This window comes from Fusarium verticillioides, chromosome 8 (assembly GCF_000149555.1).
Source record: "Fusarium verticillioides 7600 chromosome 8, whole genome shotgun sequence".
Taxonomy (NCBI): domain Eukaryota; kingdom Fungi; phylum Ascomycota; class Sordariomycetes; order Hypocreales; family Nectriaceae; genus Fusarium; species Fusarium verticillioides.
This window is the reverse complement of record NC_031682.1, coordinates 2,377,111-2,396,442: the sequence shown is the minus strand read 5'-3', so window position 1 is coordinate 2,396,442 and position 19,332 is coordinate 2,377,111. Positions and strand designations below refer to the sequence as shown.

General features: G+C 49.4%; 9 protein-coding genes and 1 non-coding gene across 10 annotated transcripts; 6 read left to right on the top strand and 4 right to left on the bottom strand.

The window, feature by feature from the left end:
- Positions 1-92: 92 nt before the first annotated feature.
- FVEG_13397 (hypothetical protein) lies at positions 93-1,823 on the bottom strand (the record flags this gene model as incomplete). Its single annotated transcript, XM_018902767.1, has 3 exons — positions 93-458; positions 514-1,528; positions 1,582-1,823. The coding sequence occupies 3 exons, from the start codon at positions 1,821-1,823 to the stop codon at positions 93-95; spliced, it is 1,623 nt and encodes a 540-aa protein (XP_018761581.1).
- Positions 1,824-2,397: 574 nt separating this feature from the next.
- On the top strand, positions 2,398-4,424 carry FVEG_13396 (hypothetical protein; the record flags this gene model as incomplete). The annotated part of the gene is made up of 6 exons (XM_018902766.1): positions 2,398-2,623; positions 2,688-3,278; positions 3,326-3,462; positions 3,511-3,874; positions 3,924-4,107; positions 4,160-4,424. 6 exons carry the CDS (start codon positions 2,398-2,400, stop codon positions 4,422-4,424), a joined length of 1,767 nt encoding a protein of 588 aa, XP_018761580.1.
- A 33-nt stretch (positions 4,425-4,457) lies between these two features.
- On the bottom strand, positions 4,458-6,132 carry FVEG_13395 (hypothetical protein; the record flags this gene model as incomplete). Its single annotated transcript, XM_018902765.1, has 5 exons — positions 4,458-4,686; positions 4,738-4,847; positions 4,895-5,734; positions 5,801-5,893; positions 5,947-6,132. The coding sequence occupies 5 exons, from the start codon at positions 6,130-6,132 to the stop codon at positions 4,458-4,460; spliced, it is 1,458 nt and encodes a 485-aa protein (XP_018761579.1).
- A 1,212-nt stretch (positions 6,133-7,344) lies between these two features.
- Positions 7,345-9,560, top strand: FVEG_13394 (hypothetical protein; the record flags this gene model as incomplete). The annotated part of the gene is made up of 11 exons (XM_018902764.1): positions 7,345-7,661; positions 7,713-8,004; positions 8,055-8,235; positions 8,283-8,419; positions 8,474-8,538; positions 8,593-8,891; positions 8,942-9,002; positions 9,055-9,203; positions 9,260-9,372; positions 9,418-9,487; positions 9,535-9,560. 11 exons carry the CDS (start codon positions 7,345-7,347, stop codon positions 9,558-9,560), a joined length of 1,710 nt encoding a protein of 569 aa, XP_018761578.1.
- A 406-nt stretch (positions 9,561-9,966) lies between these two features.
- On the top strand, positions 9,967-10,812 carry FVEG_13393 (hypothetical protein; the record flags this gene model as incomplete). The annotated part of the gene is made up of 1 exon (XM_018902763.1): positions 9,967-10,812. The coding sequence occupies one exon, from the start codon at positions 9,967-9,969 to the stop codon at positions 10,810-10,812; it is 846 nt and encodes a 281-aa protein (XP_018761577.1).
- A 179-nt stretch (positions 10,813-10,991) lies between these two features.
- On the bottom strand, positions 10,992-12,994 carry FVEG_13392 (hypothetical protein; the record flags this gene model as incomplete). Its single annotated transcript, XM_018902762.1, has 7 exons — positions 10,992-11,324; positions 11,379-11,540; positions 11,593-11,900; positions 11,952-12,086; positions 12,132-12,237; positions 12,309-12,910; positions 12,964-12,994. The coding sequence occupies 7 exons, from the start codon at positions 12,992-12,994 to the stop codon at positions 10,992-10,994; spliced, it is 1,677 nt and encodes a 558-aa protein (XP_018761576.1).
- Positions 12,995-13,384: 390 nt separating this feature from the next.
- On the top strand, positions 13,385-13,978 carry FVEG_17515 (hypothetical protein; the record flags this gene model as incomplete). The annotated part of the gene is made up of 1 exon (XM_018906762.1): positions 13,385-13,978. The coding sequence occupies one exon, from the start codon at positions 13,385-13,387 to the stop codon at positions 13,976-13,978; it is 594 nt and encodes a 197-aa protein (XP_018761575.1).
- An 846-nt stretch (positions 13,979-14,824) lies between these two features.
- FVEG_17514 lies at positions 14,825-14,940 on the top strand. The gene has a single exon (XR_001989329.1). It is a non-coding gene; the product is annotated as a 5S ribosomal RNA (ribosomal RNA).
- Positions 14,941-15,729: 789 nt separating this feature from the next.
- On the top strand, positions 15,730-18,280 carry FVEG_13391 (beta-glucosidase; the record flags this gene model as incomplete). Its single annotated transcript, XM_018902761.1, has 4 exons — positions 15,730-15,865; positions 15,918-16,497; positions 16,588-16,845; positions 16,900-18,280. 4 exons carry the CDS (start codon positions 15,730-15,732, stop codon positions 18,278-18,280), a joined length of 2,355 nt encoding a protein of 784 aa, XP_018761574.1.
- Positions 18,281-18,537: 257 nt separating this feature from the next.
- FVEG_13390 (hypothetical protein) lies at positions 18,538-19,149 on the bottom strand (the record flags this gene model as incomplete). Its single annotated transcript, XM_018902760.1, has 1 exon — positions 18,538-19,149. The coding sequence occupies one exon, from the start codon at positions 19,147-19,149 to the stop codon at positions 18,538-18,540; it is 612 nt and encodes a 203-aa protein (XP_018761573.1).
- Positions 19,150-19,332: the final 183 nt, after the last annotated feature.

Genomic DNA, 19,332 nt, shown 5'->3' with positions numbered 1-19,332 from the left:
TGTGAAGATCAAACTAATTACAGAGCACCGGCATGGGGAGTACCCAAGGTAGCTAGAAACCAGAACCCATCTCAACCAGTATCAGATCCATCTTAGGCAGTCTTATCATCAGACCCCGCCGCTTCGCCCAGATGAGTCTTGTGAAAATGGCGTGGCTTGACCTTGGCAGCGTAGAGATCATCAAGCTCCGCAGTAGTTCTGTTCTTGGTCTCGGGAAGCCAAACCCAGCACCCAGCAAATCCGATGAGAGTCGTAGCACCAAAGATGAAGCCAACCTTGCCACCAAGGTTACCGGCATCTGGGTTGAACATGTACGGGAATACGAAACCAATCAACCATTGGACGATACAGAGAACGACGTTGGAAAGGCCTTGTGTTCGTGAGCGAAGACGCCAGGTTGGGATCTCTGCCACGACGGTCCATGCAACTGTACCCAAGGTGATCTGGTAAACGAAGCCCTGTCGAGACACGTTAGAACAGATATGTTACTGAGGAGGAGAATTATTGACTTACCCAGACGAACATGAAGGCAATGGTCACGAGATTCGTAGACCGACTACCAGGCAAAGAAGCTCCACCAACAATGAACAACGTGATTGCACAGATGAACTGTCCCCATACGATAAGAGGCCGGCGACCAACGACAGTCAACAGGGGCCAAGAAAGGATATTGGCGACAAACATGCTGCAGTTGTTCAACATGCTCAGCAAGAAGGACATCTGTGCACCAAAGCCAGCTAGCTGATAGTAATAAGACTGGTAGCCGAGAACAAAGATTATACCGCTGAGGTACTGGCATCCGTAGATAAACATACTGATAAGTGTGCGTTGCCTATCACGCTTCTGGAAGCACGATGCGTAGGAGACAGAAGAGGTCTCAGAGCGGTATTCCTGCTCATTTCGGATAGTCTGCTCAATAACTGCTAGGATGGCCTTCTTGTCGATGTCCTTTGAATCGCCGTGGAGTCGATCGAGGGACTTGACGGCCGCGTCTCGGTGCCCAGCTCGAACTAACCATACAGGTGACTCGGGACAGAGCCAGATGGTAGGAAGTACGATAGCCGGGATGATCCATTGACACACAAAAGGGATTATATAGGAGTCGCGGTCGTTTCGGGGACCAAGCTTATACATGATTCCGGTGAAGAGAAGAGTACCACAAAACTGGATAAAGTTGGTCATGGCTGTGAGCCAACCTCGTAGTTTCAGGGGAGCAACCTCTGAAGCGTACAGGGGGCCAATGATGAGCCATGCGCCGATGGACAGACCATTGATGGCTTTTCCGACTGTCAAGATTGGGAGAGAGCCGTCGCGAGTCGAGTGGTATTGGAGACCGACTCCAACGATAGAAATAGCACAGAAGAGCATGTTGGTGTATCGTCGACCGATCTTATCAGCCAGCCATCCAGTAATGGCAGCTCCAAGAACAGCTGCCAGCTGAGACACGCCGCCGTAAAGACTCTGCCAAGTGGCAGGGATGATGTACATCGTCGTACCGCCTTGAGTGAGCGTAGTGCCATAGTCCTCGCTAGGTTCAAGTCAGTATAAACACGCGAAATGAGACCATGTAAGGGGGCTGACCGAAATTTGGGGATCGCGAGCAGATTGCCCGCGATGATACCATCTATACCATAACCGAACACAACAAGTTGAACGTATAAGATCCAGAGAGTGCTTCGCCAAAAGACTCGAACGCTCTGCGCGAAGCTGAGGGTCTTTTCGTAGGCAATTTGGTTAGCAGCGGCTTCAGCGTGATCCTCTGCCTGCTGCATCTCAAGGTGTTCAGTAGTAGTCATTGCCGTAGCCTCCTTCTTAGGATCCATGATGAAAATATGGATGAACAGTGGGTATGAGTAGAGAAGAGATCTTGATTCCTGTGAAGAATACAAGTTCTGTTGGGAGCAAGAGAAACTCAAGAATCCTCGTTATCGACAAGGGTTTTTGTAGTTGGACTCGAAACGCCACAATAATGAAACTGTGCGTTCTAAACAGCGCAGATGTGCAGTGCCAGTGGTCACTGGGCTTGGTTGGGTACCAAAGATCGAAGAGCTACCAGCATCGACCCCATGGGGAAGCGGTCCTAGGACATTTGCTGCACAGGCCACGATAGGGAACATTTCCCCGCGTGGAGATGTTGACTCGAGTCGAGAGTCAGCTTTGCGGGGTTGGGGTTCCTAACCATGCTAGCTTCAGAGTCATGGGGGCTAGCTTAGTCTGGGGAATGGAGTCAACATTGGCGGTTGTCAACGCGGGGTCAGTAGCCGAAGATCTGGATTTGTCAAGCGTTGGAGTGCTTCCTTGCCAAGACCGTGTGGTTTATTTCTCACCTGTTTCTTCTCAATCTGAGGCTAATTCGTCTCTTCAAAGTCATCCTTGTCGACTCACTTAACCATCAAGATGACAGTCTCAAACGGAAACAGCTACGCTACAACCTTCGACAACCGGGTCGGTGGTACACCCATTACTCGCGACAATAACGCTCCTTACCAAGTATCTGAGCATATCCTTTGCGCCCCAAGAAAGCTCCGAGTTGGATGTATAGGAGCTGGAGCCTCCGGGATCATGATGTGTTATAAGAAGGAGAAGGAATTTGGAGATGACATTGATCTGGTAGTTTATGAGAGTGAGTAAATCCTGGACCCGGGTGATAGGTCAATTGAGTGTCAACTAATCCCCAATCTTTCCAGGGTACCCCAAGCCCGGTGGTGTCTGGTACGCCAACAAGTACCCCGGATGCCGTTGTGACGTTCCTTCACCCGCCTATCAATACCCGTTCCATCCCAAAGCAGATTGGTCCAAGTACTACTCTCCCGCGGCTGAGATCCAATCGTATTACGAGTCATTTGCCAGAGAGAAGGGCTATGTGGATAACTACATCAAGCTATCTCATCGTGTCGACAAAGCGACTTGGGATGAGCCCAACGGGCAATGGATCCTGACTGTGACGGAGACTGCTGATGGCCACGAGCGAACCTTCGAGGATCGCGTCGACTTCTTGATCGCCAATATTGGCATCTTGAATACCTGGAAGTGGCCCGACATTCCCAACCGCGAAGCCTTCCGTGGACACATCACGCATTCAGCGGACTACGATACCAATCTTGATCTGGAGGGCAAGACTGTGATCGTCATTGGATCTGGTGCCTCTGCCATCCAAATCGTGCCAGCTATAAAGAACACAGCAAAGAAAGTCATCTCATTCTATCGTACGCCGCAGTGGATTGGACCTGGTTTACCCATGGAAGGCTACACTGACTCGGAGGGACGAAACTTTGTCTGTGAGTTAAGTAGACCTCGTTTGCAGGCTTGTCTAATATGGCTTCAGACACCGATGAGCAAAAGAAGCTATTCGCAGAAGACCCAAAGGCGTATCTGGAGCATCGCAGAGAAATGGAGACAAAGATCAATACAAGTTTCCGAAATAACATCGCGGATCACCCGAACCAGAAGATGGCTCGCGAGGTAAGTATACCCCTCCTCAAAAGACAAGGCTCTGACATGTATCCGTAGTTTGTGGCGAAAAGAATGGCCAAGATCCTGAAGAACGACGAGAAACTGACCCAGCGCCTGATCCCGACCTTTCCCATGGGATGTCGTCGCCTCGGCCCAGCTGAAGGATTCCTTGAGTCTTTCCACGAAGACAACGTTGAACTAGCCGAGGGGGAAATCGCATCCTTCACCGAAAACGGTCTACGTGTTGCCGATGGAACAGAGTATCAAGTAGACGTTATAATTTGCGCGACGGGCTTCAACGTCAGCTTCAAGCCGCATTTCCCTGTCATCGGCCGCGATGGTGTGTCGCTTGCTGATGCCTGGAAGGATGATCCAGCTGCGTACCTTGCCCTTGCAGCGAGTGGCTTCCCCAACTTTATGCGTAAGTTGAATCAGTACACGGGCTATGCTAGCTGCTAATTGGTATGTAGTGGGTTCGTTGGGACCGAACTGTCCTGCGGGACATGGATCGTTTATCACGGTTCTTGAAGCGGCGCAGAACTACATCTGTAAGGTCATCAGGAAGATCCAAACAGAGAACATCCTCACCTTGGATGTCAAACCTGAGGTTGTTGAAGAGTACAATGAGCATGTGCACGAGTGGTTGAAACGAACGTAAGTATCTCTCCAAAAGTGTCAAATCACTTTGGTCCGCTGACGCAAGCAGAGTCTGGGCTGCTGGCTGTCGTTCGTGGTACAACCAAGGTCGACCGAATGGCAAGATTACGGCGCAGTATCCAGGATCACTTGTCCACTGGCGGTTGATGCTTGAGAACCCTCGGTATGAGCACTACAACATTCAGTACAGAAGCCGTAACAGGTTCGAGTTTATGGGTAATGGCTTCACGCTGCCAGAAGTAAATGGCGGAGATTTGGCATGGTACTTGGATCCAGAGCACATAGCAAAGCCTCTCTTCTCAGAACAGTTATAGATACTTGTATGATTCAAAGTTAGACTATTGGTATCAGATCGTGTTGCCCTTCCATTGCGGATAACGATTAAAGAATTCCTTATCCAGCTTCCAATTGTTCAGATCCAAAATCTTGGAGACGAGCTGCTGCGGGTCATGTACTAAATCAGACTCAGAAGTTGAGATTTCGACGGTGAGATATTTCCCAATATCTGTAGAAACATCATATACACGATCGGGATCTGACATGGACATTTGAACGAGACCCTCTCTTATCGCGGGCCTGTCAACTGTCAGTGGAGAGCCTAGGACGGGCGGAGAGAACTATGCTTACCATGCTATGAGATCAGCTGCCATTGGGTGATGAACGATGAGCTGCAAGGGTGTAGGGCGAAGCCAAGGAGGTAAGCTATGGTAGGCATCTTCACTACGAACAATTTGCCACTGCGGCACATTAACGACAGTTAGGCATAAGCGAGTGGGAAGCATACCCTCAATAAGAGATACAGAACCCAATAAGTGGCGAGATACTCTGACGTCCGCCGTGTTTTCCGCACCGGTTCCAGATACACCTTCAGATCAGCCGACAGCGAATTCTGCTTATTATCAACGAGAAAGTCAATCAGGACTGGTGGACCGATGGACTCTGGGTTCTGGCTAGCACGCTGTATCATCTCATGTAATAGTACGTCTTTTGCAGCGGATGAAAACATCAGCATGGGCATGTTTGAGCGGAAGGCGGGGAGGTTGTGCTTCATGCACGCATCGAATAACTCTGTGAAGCCGTCGAGAGGATCTGGGGTACGCTGCTTTTCGTGCTGATGCGATGAGCTGTCCTCTACTTCTGGGAAGTGATCGATGTCGTCATCGTCCCGGAAAAGATGACTTGGGCTGGCTATCCATCTCATCGTTATTGCGGAGTCAGATTCATGCCCCCGAGGCGTCTGCATCTGCGATGAGTCCATTGTAGAGAAGTGGTCTGTGTGTTTATTCCTGACAGTGAGGGATTGCGAGTGAGTAAGTTCGGTCATGGCCCTGTCGCTTTCGTCTGAATGATCCATACTGGCCAGCTGAAAGTCGTCTCCCAGAATCGCATCCATCTCATTACCGTCTGTGTTTAGTAGCTGGGAGCCATCATGAAGATCCAAGGTGTCGCAACGGATCAGATCGTTTGTTAGATCGTGGCTCGACGATGTGTTATGAAGCATAAGTCCATCCAGATCAGAAAGCCTGGTGGATTGCAAGTGGTCATCCACGACTGCAGGTGCCGGTGGCACTGTAGGGCGCACTCGTGTGGTGTCGCTGAAGCTCGAAGACCTTACAGCAAATGCCTATGCCGAAGCGTTCCTCTCATTATTGCTATCGTAGCTGGGCGTTGAACTACTATCAGAACAGACCAATGGCGCATTGAGTATCGAGCTTGATCTTAGGTCCCGTTGGCGTTGTAGTATGCTTTCCATCTCGTCCCAGAGACCACGCATTTGTTGGAGCTGCCGACCCAATTAACCACTTCACTTCAGTTGAGGCGAGTATGGAGACCTACCTCATCTTGTAATTGCAAGTTCTGGGCTGCAAGCTGCGAGGCTTCAGTCTTGTCGGCTGACTTAAGAAGAGATATTTGAGCCTCAAGTCCTTCAATGTACTGCTTCTGACGCTTCCGATGCTGTCGTTGCGCATTCCTGTCTGTTTGGCGCTTCTTTGCACGTCGCGATTCAGCGTCGGCGGTCATTTTGAGGGCCTCGTTTGCACCAAGCGACGGCATCGAGTGCACTGAGAGGGTAGTAGAACAAAGAGCACAGAGTCTTTTTTGATGTTGCCGAGAGCAGTTGCTGTATGAGATTGTCAATTGAAGGCCATGGATGTGATGGAAACGAGAGAAAGATTATTTGCCATCAGATCCCTTCCCCCTCCTTGCCCTTCTAGCCCTTCAGAGCACTTCCCCCGAATTAGTTAGACTAACGGGGTCCTTGTAAGCCCCGGAATCGATCTGGACCCCGCAGATCCCCCAGCTTTCAGGCAAGCTAGCCCTATAGCCTACAGCTTACAGCGCAGGTTGGAGGATCTCAACATGAACTAGCACTGATTACAATCATGCCTGGAACGTTGTGGTTTGAGGTATACAAGTAATGCAGAATGAGGGTTGACCAGAATTTTAGTGGGAGATGTTTCCGTATTGGTTGTCATTCTGATTCCAAATACATTCATAATTCTATGTAGACTAATCTCTACCTAAGCTGCTGATCTGGGTTCTGTCTCGCTGGATTGTGTATAATGCCGCTTCGTGGCAAAAAAAAAAAAAAAAAAAAAAAAGAAAAATTGAAAAAAAAAAAAAAATAATAATAATAATCGAAGGAGAAGAAAACTTCGGTGTCAAGTTTGATGTCTACAACGATCTCGTTTTGATACCGTGAAGCTTTATCAGTATCATAGATCTCGACTGCCCTCACCAGGCCCAGGACTTTTACACACTTCCTTTCCAGACCCCGACTCGCCTTAGAATGAGCTGTGAATATCTAATGAGAATGAGCGGCGAATATTCAATAAGAAAGAGTATCAGATCGAATTATACCACGAAATGGGAATAATTTGACCACATCTCATCCAAGCCAATTGCTATACGGTACCCCACGCCGTTCACCCATCTTTTCAAGCCTAACCTCAAATGGTTTTAGTGGTGTGTTATTACCGAGGATTTAAGCTGACTCGACTCAATGACTCGACAGATTTCCTCGCATCGGCGCATCCAGATGTCATTGTTTCCTGCATGGCTTCCCCTCAGTAGCTCTACCTTCGGCCATGTACCGTCAGTCCGGGTCAGATGACGCCGAGCAGCCTCTGGGTCATGATATGAAGATAATGAAAAAGGGCTTGCTCTGGCTGAGAAAGCAGTAATTTGTCTATTGAATTAGCTCGTCTCCGATCCTGAACTGCCCCACCCATCATGGTCATCTCGCAAAGCAACAATGAGAGCAATGGCACTCAACAACCAAGAGTTCCAAGCACACAAGGATATGGTCAACACCCACTTCACGATAGATCACAGAGGCCATTGAAGGTCATCATTGTCGGTGCAGGCCCTTCAGGAATCGCAGCCTTGATTGAACTGAAGAAACTCTCGCATGTTGAGATTTTATGCTTCGAGAAGAATGCTGATGTTGGAGGAACATGGCTGGAGACCCGGTACCCTGGCGCCGCGTGTGACGTCGCAAGCCACGCTTACCAGTACTCCTTTGACTACAAGACGGACTGGTCCAGACAGTAAGAAATAACGAGCTGATAGACATTTGATCTTTCTACTGACGATGATAGCTTTTCACCGGCCGAGGAAATCGGCGAGTACTTCATCTCAGTGGCGAAGAAACACGATCTGTACAACAAAATCACCTTCAACTCCCGCGTAATCGGCGCCGAGTGGGACGATAATACAGGAATTTGGCGTGTTCAAGTTGAGGGCGACGTTTCGCCTGAGAGTGATGCTCTCGTCGAAGACCATCATGCTCACGTGTTCATCAACGCAGGCGGCATCTTGAATGATTGGAAGTGGCCTGACATTGAAGGCTTGCACAGCTTTAAAGGAAAACTGATACATACAGCGGCCTGGGTAAGATGGGGATGTTTTTTGCTCTAAAGGCTCTGACTAACAGCGATTAGGACCCTGAAGTTGATCCAAAAGGCGCGTCTGTCGGCATCATCGGTTCTGGCGCAAGCAGCATACAGGTAGTCCCAAGCATACAGCCATTATGCGACAAAATCGACGTTTACGTGCGATCACCTACATACATTCTACCAACGGTTGGGTTCGGCATAGAGTCCTCCAACTTTAACGCGCCATGTAGGGAGCCCTCAAGTCATCAATTCCTCGATACTTACTCTTGCTAGATACTGAAGCGGATATCGAACGGTTTAACGAAGACCCGGAATATTACAAAACGTTCCGAAAGCAGATCGAACAACAGATGAATGAGAACTTTGCTGCTAGCATCAAGAATTCGGAAGCGCAGGAGAAGGGCAGACAGGTACGCAGAGCTGAGACTGGCAGGATTGAGAGTTTTGCATTGACCAGTAACTAGTGGGCAGAGAAGATGATGAGTTCGGCTATTGTCTCGCCAGAGCTAAGAGAGAAGCTCATCCCAAGGTATGACGTTCTCTTATTCCCGAACCAATCATTGCTGACAGCTGTGTGTAATAGTTGGGAACTCGGATGTCGACGTCTGACTCCAAGTCTGCCGTATCTCAAAGCCATTCAGGAGCCCAACGTCAATGTCATCAGAACAGGCATTCTCAGGATCACAGAGAAGGGCATTGAGACAGAGGATGGCCAGATTCACGAAGTCGATACTCTTATCTGCGCCACTGGATTCAACACTTCTTTCTCTTCCAGATTCAACATCGTCGGCAAGAATGGCGTGAGTCTTCGTACGATGTGGAAAGCTAGAGGTCCAGAGGCATACCTAGGAATGGCGATTGCAGGCCTGCCCAATTACTTCAGTAAGTCAAAATGAACGGGCAATCTAAGGAGAAATACTGACGATTATCAGCGTTGCTAGGACCTAATTGTCCTATAGCTAATGGCTCTCTCATCCCCTGTATCGAGTCTAGGTATATCCCCATTTAATCCTGCAGGATGACATACTGACAGTTGCCTGAACAGCGCCAAGTACATCTCTCAAGCGATCAAAAAGATCCAAACAGACCAGATTCGCTCCCTGGACGTGAAGCAACCCATCCAAGATGCGTTCAATGACTATGTCCAAGAAGTTCACAAGGACTTGGTTTGGACAGGATCTTGCCAGAGCTGGTGTATGTACCTTTCGTCCCGCTACCTGGAAATCTAAACTGATTTATGATTTCTGTAGACAAAGACCGAAAGTCAGGCCGAGTTGTTGCTGTCTGGCCCGGATCAAGTATCCATTTCATGGAGATGATTGCTAACCCGCGATGGGAAGACTTCGACATCAAGTATATTAATGTGAGTCAAATGAATCCTGAAGTGAGCGTGGCTAATAAAGACTAGACGAATCCATTTTCATTTATGGGCAACGGAATCTCTCAGCGCGAGGCGAAGGGTGAAGACCTGACGTACTGTAAGTACCTAAAGTTCGATCTAATGGTACTTCGCTTACATTCCTAGATCTGGATGATATGGTCCCAGCGTGAAAGTATAATTTGGATAGGATCTAGGAGGCCTCTTTGCCGATTTGGGAGGAATGCTACGATAGATCGGCTTTCTTTTCGTAGTCCTCGATTACAACAGTAGGTTGAACTGCAATGAAACTTATCCCTGTTGGACGATAGACATAACAAATTACCTTGCCCGTCATTGTCCCAAATTGCTGTGTTGAATGCATCACTATATATCTCCGTGATCATATGTGCAAAAAGAACTTGCGGTCTTCCGCTGATAGCAATTTACGTTGCTGTTGACTCGCTACTGGCTTGGATCGCTCGAGTCAGCTCGCTATGTCATGTTTGCCAGACTCTGGAGTATAAGTGTCCAAGGCTCCCCAAGCTACCACTCTTCCAATGACCAACGACATTTATCTCGCTCATTCATCTTACCATTATGATGCCTCAAACCCCTGAGAAAGCATTCAGCAGCGGCGTTGCTGTGATAACAGGAGCCGGAGGTGGTCTGGGTTCCGGTCTCGCTCGGCATATTGCCTCATTCGGAATGGCCGTCATCATCGCCGACATCGACCTCGAACGCGCCGAGGAAGTGGCTTCTGACATTAGGGCCGCCAATGGGAAAGCAGAAGCGAGAGGTGTCGATGTATCACGGCCTGGTGAGCTGGATGCACTGGCCAAATACGTTCACGATCACTACGGAGATGTTCAACTGCTCATCAACAACGCGGCAATCGAGACACTTGGTCCGTTATGGGAATTGTCTTCCTCCCGGTGGGAGGCGATTTTGAATGCCAACATCCATGGCCCTATCCACGGTGTTCGGGCCTTTCTGCCCCGCATGATGGCCTCCGGAAAGGAATGCTGGATCGCCAACGTTTCGAGCGTCGGGGCCTTCACCACCATCCCAGGCCAATCAGCGTACGCCGTTACGAAGCACTCCGTGCAAGCCTTTACAGAGTCCCTGTATGTGGAGTTGAGATCTGAAAAGGCGCCCATACATGTTAGCGCTGTGATTCCAGGACTGCTCAATACTGGTATCTTCGACTGGGCTCGCCACGAAGACTCCACAGTTGATCCAGCCCAGAAGAAACATCGAAGGGCAATGGCAGAACTAGCAAGAAAGAGGGGAATGGGTATTGAGGAAGCGAGCCGTTTGGTCGTGCAACAAGTTGCAGCTGGGAAGCTCTGGGTTTCTACCCATCCGGCTATCTTGACGGAGATTTTGCAACAGAGGACCCAGTTCTACGAGAGCCAGGGAGAGCCTAATGTTCCTCCAGCATAAGAACCGTACTAGCCATCGAATGTATTCCATTATGAAATTGAAACACCGCGTACAGAGCCCAATGGGTTATGTTGACCCAGACCGTCATGCAATGAAACTCGTCCATCACGTATCAAGAGCTCAGTTCCCAAAGTACACAGGTGAGAGAACTACTATAACAACTCCTGTTGTACTATAATTCACAGCTTCGCCCTTTGTGACTCCATCCTCTCCTTCCATGACGCCTTCAACACGCGACGAAGAATCTTGCCAGAAGCACTCTTTGGAATCTGATCCATGAACTCAACGCCACCACTCAAGCGTTTATACTTCGCCTTTCTCGCCGCAATAAATTCCTGTAACTCTTTCACAACCTCTGGGCCCGCAAGGACCCCACCTGCAAGTACTACGAAGGCTCTGGGTGTCTCACCAGAATAGTCATCGGGGATGCCAATTATGGCAGCATCTTTGACTTTAGGATGGCCGTGAAGGAGGTCTTCAAGTTCAGCTGGAGCTACTGCATGACCTCGTACCTAAACCATCGGGGTCAGTCCACGAAGCTTTGTAAATCACAGGGTCAAACTGACCTTTATCATCTCCTTGATCCGATCGTGAATTGTGATGAATCCTTCGTTGTCGATGGAACCAAGGTCACCGGTCTTGAAGAAGCCGTCTGCCAGATATGATGCCGCGGTTTCTTCAGCACGGCCCAGGTAACCTATAGTAACTTGAGGTCCCTTCGCCCAAATCTACCAGAAGAACAGTCAGCATTAACACTTGTCGTAACGGCGACTCTCTTACCTCTCCAACACTTCCAGGTGGCACATCCTCTCCTGTGTCAGGGTCCACAACACGTATCTCGGTACCTGGAACCAACTTGCCAACCTTTGAGGCGTTGCTCCAGGTGCTCAAATCCGGCGGAGTCACAGTCAAGCACGACGTGGTCTCTGTCATGCCCCAGGCCTGTCGGACAGCAACAGTCGGAAACTTCTTCGCAAGCTGAGCGATGACTTGATCGGCTAATGGAGCTGCGCCTGTGTTGAATTGTTTAACAAATGACAGGTCGTATCCTTGGACCGACTTGTCGTTCAGTAATCGGATCAGCAGAGCTAGGTACGTCAGTCCAAGGTTTCCGCTGACAGATAACAATGCTGACTTACGAGGCACAAGCCATAGTTCATCGCATTTGAATCTCACAATGGTCTCCATCATATGTCTCATGTCGAACTTGGCCATTATCACCATTTGCTGCTCGAGGACAAAGGGCAGATGAAGCAGATGGACCAGACCGGTGACTAGACTTATCAGTCAAGGTCCTCCAGACAAACCGGGAAACTTACTATGATAGAAGGGAAGGACACCCAGTACTCTCCGCCGCCGGTTGGATGGAGTGAGGGCGGTGATTTGACGGAGCTGGCTGATGATGTTGGCGTGAGATATCTGAACCTGATGACCGCCGAGATTAGCTTTGCCTCGTCTGGGGCAGCCGTTGGCTATAGCCGAAGCGCTCAACTAACAGCTTTGGGCTTCCCGGTAGTACCAGAGCTCCAAGAAAGAAATGCGCATGGTGAGGCCTCGTTGTATTTAGGCTCCCAGGATGTCGCGTAGGATGAAGGATAGAGTAATTCTCCCCGTTGCCGTAAGTTCTGGAGGCTGTTTGTCTCATCCTTGGACCCACCAAGTCTAAGAATATTCCTTGCTGACAACCCGATTGCTTTGCAAGCGGCTGTGACCTCATTGATAGCGCCCTCGTCAGTAAACACAAGTGTCGTCTTCGACGTTCCCAGGAAATAGACCAGATCATCCTCCATTGATCCAGGCGGTAACAGTGTAACTACAGCACCTAGTCGACTCGCAGCTAGCATTGCAACAGGATACCAGATGGAGTTCTGTCCAATGATGGCGATCTTTTGCCCTGGTCTGACATCATAGTCTTGATACAGAATCGTCGAGACAATGATAGCAATGAACTTTACGTCATGAAATGAAAGGAACTCGCCGGTGTCGCTGTCGTGAAATCCGCGAGTTTGTGATAGGGCTGGATCCGCTGAAGTAGATTGACCTAACAAGAGCTCATCGTCCTCGAAGATCCATTGCCATATCGAAGGGCTCCCACTCACTAGGCACCACAAGTTAGCGTCGCCGTTAGTGGCTTTCAGAAGGGTGACCTACGGGGTTCTAATTGCGGTCCGGAAAATGACATTATCAACAGGTGAGAACTAAACAACTACGGCCAATGTCTCCTAATACCTCCTATCAGAGTCAAGTTTTATGGCATCTCCTGTAGGCAGTGTGTCGTGGACAATTGCTGTATGACATAGCATGATATCGCCATCTGACTCGGGTGGAGGTCACTGACTAGCCAGACTGAGCCGAGCCGCCGAGGTACGACTAGGTGCATCGGTGAATGTCACCTCGGACCGAAACCTAATTTGCAGTCAAACTGCGTAAACATTTGTATCATTATTACCTCTTAACCACCTATGAAAACAACCAAAGGCATAACCGGTCTTACATCTCGGCTGAAGCATCGGTCTTCGGGTACGAAGCCGTACAATTTCTCATCCAGCCAACCCCTCATTATATCTTCAAAATGGCAGCTTCACCAATAACAGTAGCCGTTATTCATACTCCATACTGGAATATCTCAGATGTCGCTTTCCTCAGAGAAGGGCCACACACCGTCTTAGTACCTGCACTCCTCTATCTCGGAGCCACAGATATTGAAACGACACATCCAACACCCCGCCCGCCGCAACAGGCCCACGAACAAAAGAGAAAACGACCTTGCACAAGCCATCGTAGCTCACCTCATCAATTCGTTCACCGGTATTCTCCAAGTTCAGAAGCAGAGCATTCGAAATCATCTCCTTGCTCAGTCGACTCCAGTGATTCGGCCGGCGAGTATGATAAAGACCCTGCAAACATTCTTCATGACCTGAATGTGACGGAGCACGAACGATTACTACTCCGTGGTCTCCAAAATGATATACGGCAAGACGGGTATCACGGTTCAACACCAAGCTTTGAACCCGAATCCAAGAGAATGAGACATGACATTGATGCCTCGAGGGCGATGGAACAAAGGTCGCTAGAAGAGGAAAAGGACGAATATGAGCGATGGCTAATGGGCTCATGGGATAATTTGTTCTCAAGAGCATCTGTGTACTCCGAGGAAGATGCATAGGAAAAACGTGTAGTTTCTACATTTTTGCAATTGCATAGAAGCACCATATCATAAGTCGCTCTCTTCTCTTGTCTGAAGCATAGCTAATGGAACAGATAACCGAGCACAACAGCCTTAAAAGTCGCACCATTCCTCATCGCCGGCAGGGGATCTCGTCCAGAGTCGGCCAACGTGATGATTGACGATATAGAGGAAGAGCATCAATCCTGTGTTACCCAGGCCAAGCGTATAAGAAAGGCTGGAAGAAATTTGCCGGACTCGAAAGTCCCCATCTTGATGAGGAGACTACGATTCACCCTGATGGCCCCCAGTCGCTTGCAGTAGTTGAAGGAAAAGGCAAAGAAGAGTATCCATCCTGAAGCTGGTCAAAGTGGGAAACAGACCGAGACTTAAGAGAGGGCGATGATGTGCAACCAAGGCGGTCTGGGTTTCAGCGAATGGCGCAGTGTTTTAAGGGCGAATATCTCGAGATATTTAAGGAGAACCTAGCCTTGGGCTGTTGTCATTATGGATGGCATTATCCTTGGAGATTGACCGCTTATGAGAGCAATCACCGGACTTTCAGCAAGATACATTGTAATGAACTATGACTCTCCGACTCATATTCCAAAAGAAAGCCCTCACTCTTGTCGATATCTGTCTGCTTCTCTTTCTCGAACATGAACATATTCCTTTGATAAGCAGCTCATATATTGGCCCCTGACAAGAAGCCAGTGAGTTGACCACGTTGGAACGAACCGGGATATCCAGAGGCTCGGTCGGGGGCAGTGGACGCCTAGTGATAGATACGTTTCTTCGTGTCATCAGCAACGTCATAGTGTATGGCAGAGCGTCCAACAATCACATACGACCATACCTATCAGAGAACTCGGGATCCCGTCCGCTCTCCCATAGATAAGCTGATAAGGGGCGGATTAGTAGTTGGGTCGGTGACGACCAGCGAATCCCCGCTGTTGTATGTTTTTTGGTGATGGACCTGCTTCCTTTTTGCTCATGTTCTCCTCTCTCGTCTGATCGAGTCTTGCAGTCCTCGATCCTCTCGTGATGAAGTTGAACGGAGCTAGCGCAAGCTGCAGGTATCAAGCCCCCTCGGCAGCTTCTCGGAGCTACAAGATGAACAAGAGGAAGACACAGAGAGCAAATTTTCAAGGCCGATGCCGCAGGCCAGAGACATCCCGTCGGGGATTAAGAGAAACGATGTGACGGGCCGGGTAAAAATCGGGCACGTTGAGCGATCAAAACTCAATCACTAACTCAATGGAGGTCACATTACCGGCTCGCGCATAATTCTGGGGTAAACGGAGCCAAGCTTAACCCAAAACCAGAAAGGCGGGGGTGGAGAAAACTGGGGAGATGGTCTGCTCCCTTGTCAATCGAAAGTCGAGGAGGCCAATGTCAGGCGACGACGTGCACCCCACAGTCCCAGTGACCTTGTTAAAAGGCCCGAATATCCTCGACGGTTTTCTGTAAGAGTAACGCTATTGCCGAGTTTCCTGCCCATTTGAAAGCATTGCGTAAAGGCTAGAGACTGAGATCCATTATTCAGAATCACCATGTTGTCTGCTAAGTTCCCCGATGGTCTCCGGGCCTGTGGACAGAGGAGCCGATGCGTCTTGCCGATGAGCGGGGGACTGATGGTCGAGTCGTCTTGTTTTTACATGCTGTGATGTTGGAAGTTGAGTATATATAGAGCGCAGATCCTGAACGTAAGTGAAATATGTCCAGGCATCGAGACAAGCAATCGACTCGCAATGTTTCCTTCTTCCATATCTTGTTTGGCGGCCCTGAGTCTGATGAGCCAGGGTCTACTAGCTCAGAGCCAACCGGAAAATGTCATCACCGATGATACCTACTTCTACGGTCAATCGCCACCAGTGTATCCTACACGTAAGCACTCTCTCTGATTTCCCAACGAAAGCAATACTGATCTCTTGACCAGCGGAACAGGTAGACACCGGCTCATGGGCTGCCGCTGTAGCCAAAGCCAAGAACTTGGTGTCCCAGTTGACTCTTGAAGAGAAAGTCAACTTGACTACAGGAGGCCAGACGACCACCGGCTGCTCTGGCTTCATCCCTGGCATTCCCCGTGTAGGCTTTCCAGGACTGTGTTTAGCAGACGCTGGCAACGGTGTCCGCAACACAGATTATGTGAGCTCGTTTCCCTCCGGGATTCATGTCGGTGCAAGCTGGAATCCGGAGTTGACCTACAGCCGGAGCTACTACATGGGTGCTGAGGCCAAAGCCAAGGGCGTTAACATCCTTCTCGGTCCAGTATTTGGACCTTTGGGCCGAGTAGTTGAAGGTGGACGCAACTGGGAGGGGTTTTCCAATGATCCCTACCTGGCGGGTAAATTAGGGCATGAAGCTGTCGCCGGTATCCAAGACGCCGGAGTTGTTGCATGCGGAAAACATTTCCTTGCTCAAGAGCAGGAGACCCATAGACTTGCGGCGTCTGTCACTGGGGCTGATGCAATCTCATCAAATCTCGATGACAAGACACTCCATGAATTATATCTCTGGTAAGCACATCATATCTTGGCTGAGTAGATGAACCTTACTAACACCCGAACTGGGCTTTTCGCTGATGCAGTCCACGCCGGACTTGCCAGTGTGATGTGCAGCTACAACAGAGCAAACAATTCACACGCCTGCCAAAACTCGAAGCTTCTCAATGGCCTTCTCAAGGGCGAGTTAGGATTCCAGGGTTTTGTCGTCTCGGACTGGGGCGCACAGCAATCTGGTATGGCTTCAGCATTGGCTGGCCTGGATGTTGTCATGCCCAGCTCGATCTTGTGGGGTGCCAACCTTACCCTTGGTGTGAACAACGGAACTATTCCCGAGTCACAGGTTGACAATATGGTTACACGGTACGCGAAGTCTCAGCCTTACTTCTCAATTCTTTTGAACTGACAATCGTGTAGGCTCCTTGCAACTTGGTATCAGTTGAACCAGGACCAAGACACCGAAGCCCCAGGTCACGGACTCGCTGCCAAGCTTTGGGAGCCTCACCCAGTAGTCGACGCTCGCAACGCAAGCTCCAAGCCTACTATCTGGGACGGTGCAGTCGAGGGCCATGTTCTTGTTAAGAACACCAACAACGCACTGCCATTCAAGCCCAACATGAAACTCGTTTCTTTGTTCGGATACTCTCACAAAGCTCCTGATAAGAACATCCCAGACCCCGCCCAAGGCATGTTCTCCGCTTGGTCTATCGGTGCCCAATCCGCCAACATCACTGAGCTGAACCTCGGCTTTCTCGGAAATTTGAGTCTCACATACTCCGCCATCGCGCCCAACGGAACCATCATCTCGGGTGGAGGCTCGGGTGCCAGCGCTTGGACTCTGTTCAGCTCACCCTTCGATGCATTCGTTTCTCGGGCGAAGAAAGAGGGTACTGCGCTTTTCTGGGATTTTGAGAGCTGGGATCCTTATGTGAACCCTACATCTGAAGCTTGCATCGTTGCTGGTAATGCATGGGCTAGCGAAGGCTGGGATAGACCTGCAACCTATGATGCCTATACTGATGAGCTCATCAATAACGTCGCTGACAAGTGCGCTAACACTATTGTTGTTCTTCACAATGCTGGAACACGACTTGTGGATGGCTTCTTTGGTCACCCCAACGTCACCGCTATTATCTACGCTCATCTCCCAGGTCAGGATAGTGGAGATGCTCTGGTATCTTTGCTCTATGGCGATGAGAACCCATCTGGTCGCCTCCCTTACACCGTTGCCCGCAACGAGACGGATTATGGTCACCTGCTGAAGCCAGACTTGACTCTCGCCCCCAACCAGTACCAACACTTTCCCCAGTCCGACTTCTCCGAGGGTATTTTCATTGACTACCGACATTTCGATGCTAAGAACATCACGCCTCGCTTCGAGTTTGGTTTCGGCTTGAGCTACACAACCTTTGAGTACGCTAGTCTCCAGATCTCAAAGTCCCAGGCCCAGACACCGGAATACCCAGCTGGTGCTCTTACCGAGGGAGGCCGTTCAGATTTGTGGGACGTCGTTGCTACTGTCACAGCAAGCGTCAGGAACACTGGGTCTGTCGACGGCAAGGAGGTTGCACAGCTATACGTTGGTGTTCCAGGTGGTCCTATGAGACAGCTACGTGGCTTTACGAAACCAGCTATTAAGGCTGGAGAGACGGCTACAGTGACCTTTGAGCTTACTCGCCGCGACTTGAGTGTCTGGGATGTTAATGCGCAGGAGTGGCAACTTCAGCAAGGCAACTATGCTATCTACGTTGGCCGAAGTAGTCGAGATTTGCCTCTGCAAAGTACCTTGAGCATCTAGGTGTGGTTTAAGAAGGATGGCTCAATAGAGGTAGCTCAATATATTTCTAATACTTCGTATAATTGATTTCATGATTTATAGATTATATCCACTTTAAAATATGATAATGCCGCAATGCTTGTATTGAACTGTTCCATCGTGTATTTAAGATGTGTGACAATCTTGAAGGCCGGACACCTCACCCGACCATTGGCATTGTTAGTAAACATATTCTACAAGAAGGAAATTGTAGAATTCGGTCTTAATACAAAGTCGAATCACTTTCTAGTACGAGCGCCCGGCTGACTACAGTGGATGGTTTCTTGCACTCCATTGTCCGCTCCATCAAGCTTTCTCCTCTTCCTCCTCCTGTTTTCATCTTCATCGTCTTCATCTTCCAGCCCCTCCAGAAGCCTTTGAAGTCGGGCCTCAGCCTCCTTAGCTCTAGCCAAGTATTTCTTAGCCTTCTCCTCTTCTTCCCGCCATACGGCATGGAGCCGCTTGTTAATCTTTTGCAGAGAACGAATTTGCTCCCTATCGCCATAACCCGCAGGGAAAACTGGTGGAATAAAAGTTCCGTGCCCGGCAATGGCATCATCAATCTCTCTGTTAATGGCGTCTGTAATCTCCTTGGCCTTGAGACGGAAGTTGCCGAGGATGAAACCTAGGGATCTCGGATTCGTTTCCCACTGCTTAGGATACTCTTCCTCATCCTTATCACAGAACTTAAGACTATAGTCTGGAGCGAGAGTCGTGGCGAGGTCCATGTCAGTTTCGGTGATCTTGTCTGCGTTCTTCAGGGGGCCTTTCGAACTAACATGCTTCTCATGAAAGCGGCGGAGCTGACGCGCTCGGAGGCGAGTGTTATCTTCGGCTGATGGCCAAGTCATGATCGATGTTTGATTGTAGAATAGTATTTGCTGTGTTGAATATGGTGGTGAGGTTAGAATGAAATTTGTTGTTTTCTGGATGGGAGACAAGCTTAGATACTGAGGTGTAAGATAGGTATAAATATCTGCAAATGGTCCCATTGAGCTTCAAAGGCCCAACTGTGAGGCCAAGTGTTCTTCAAA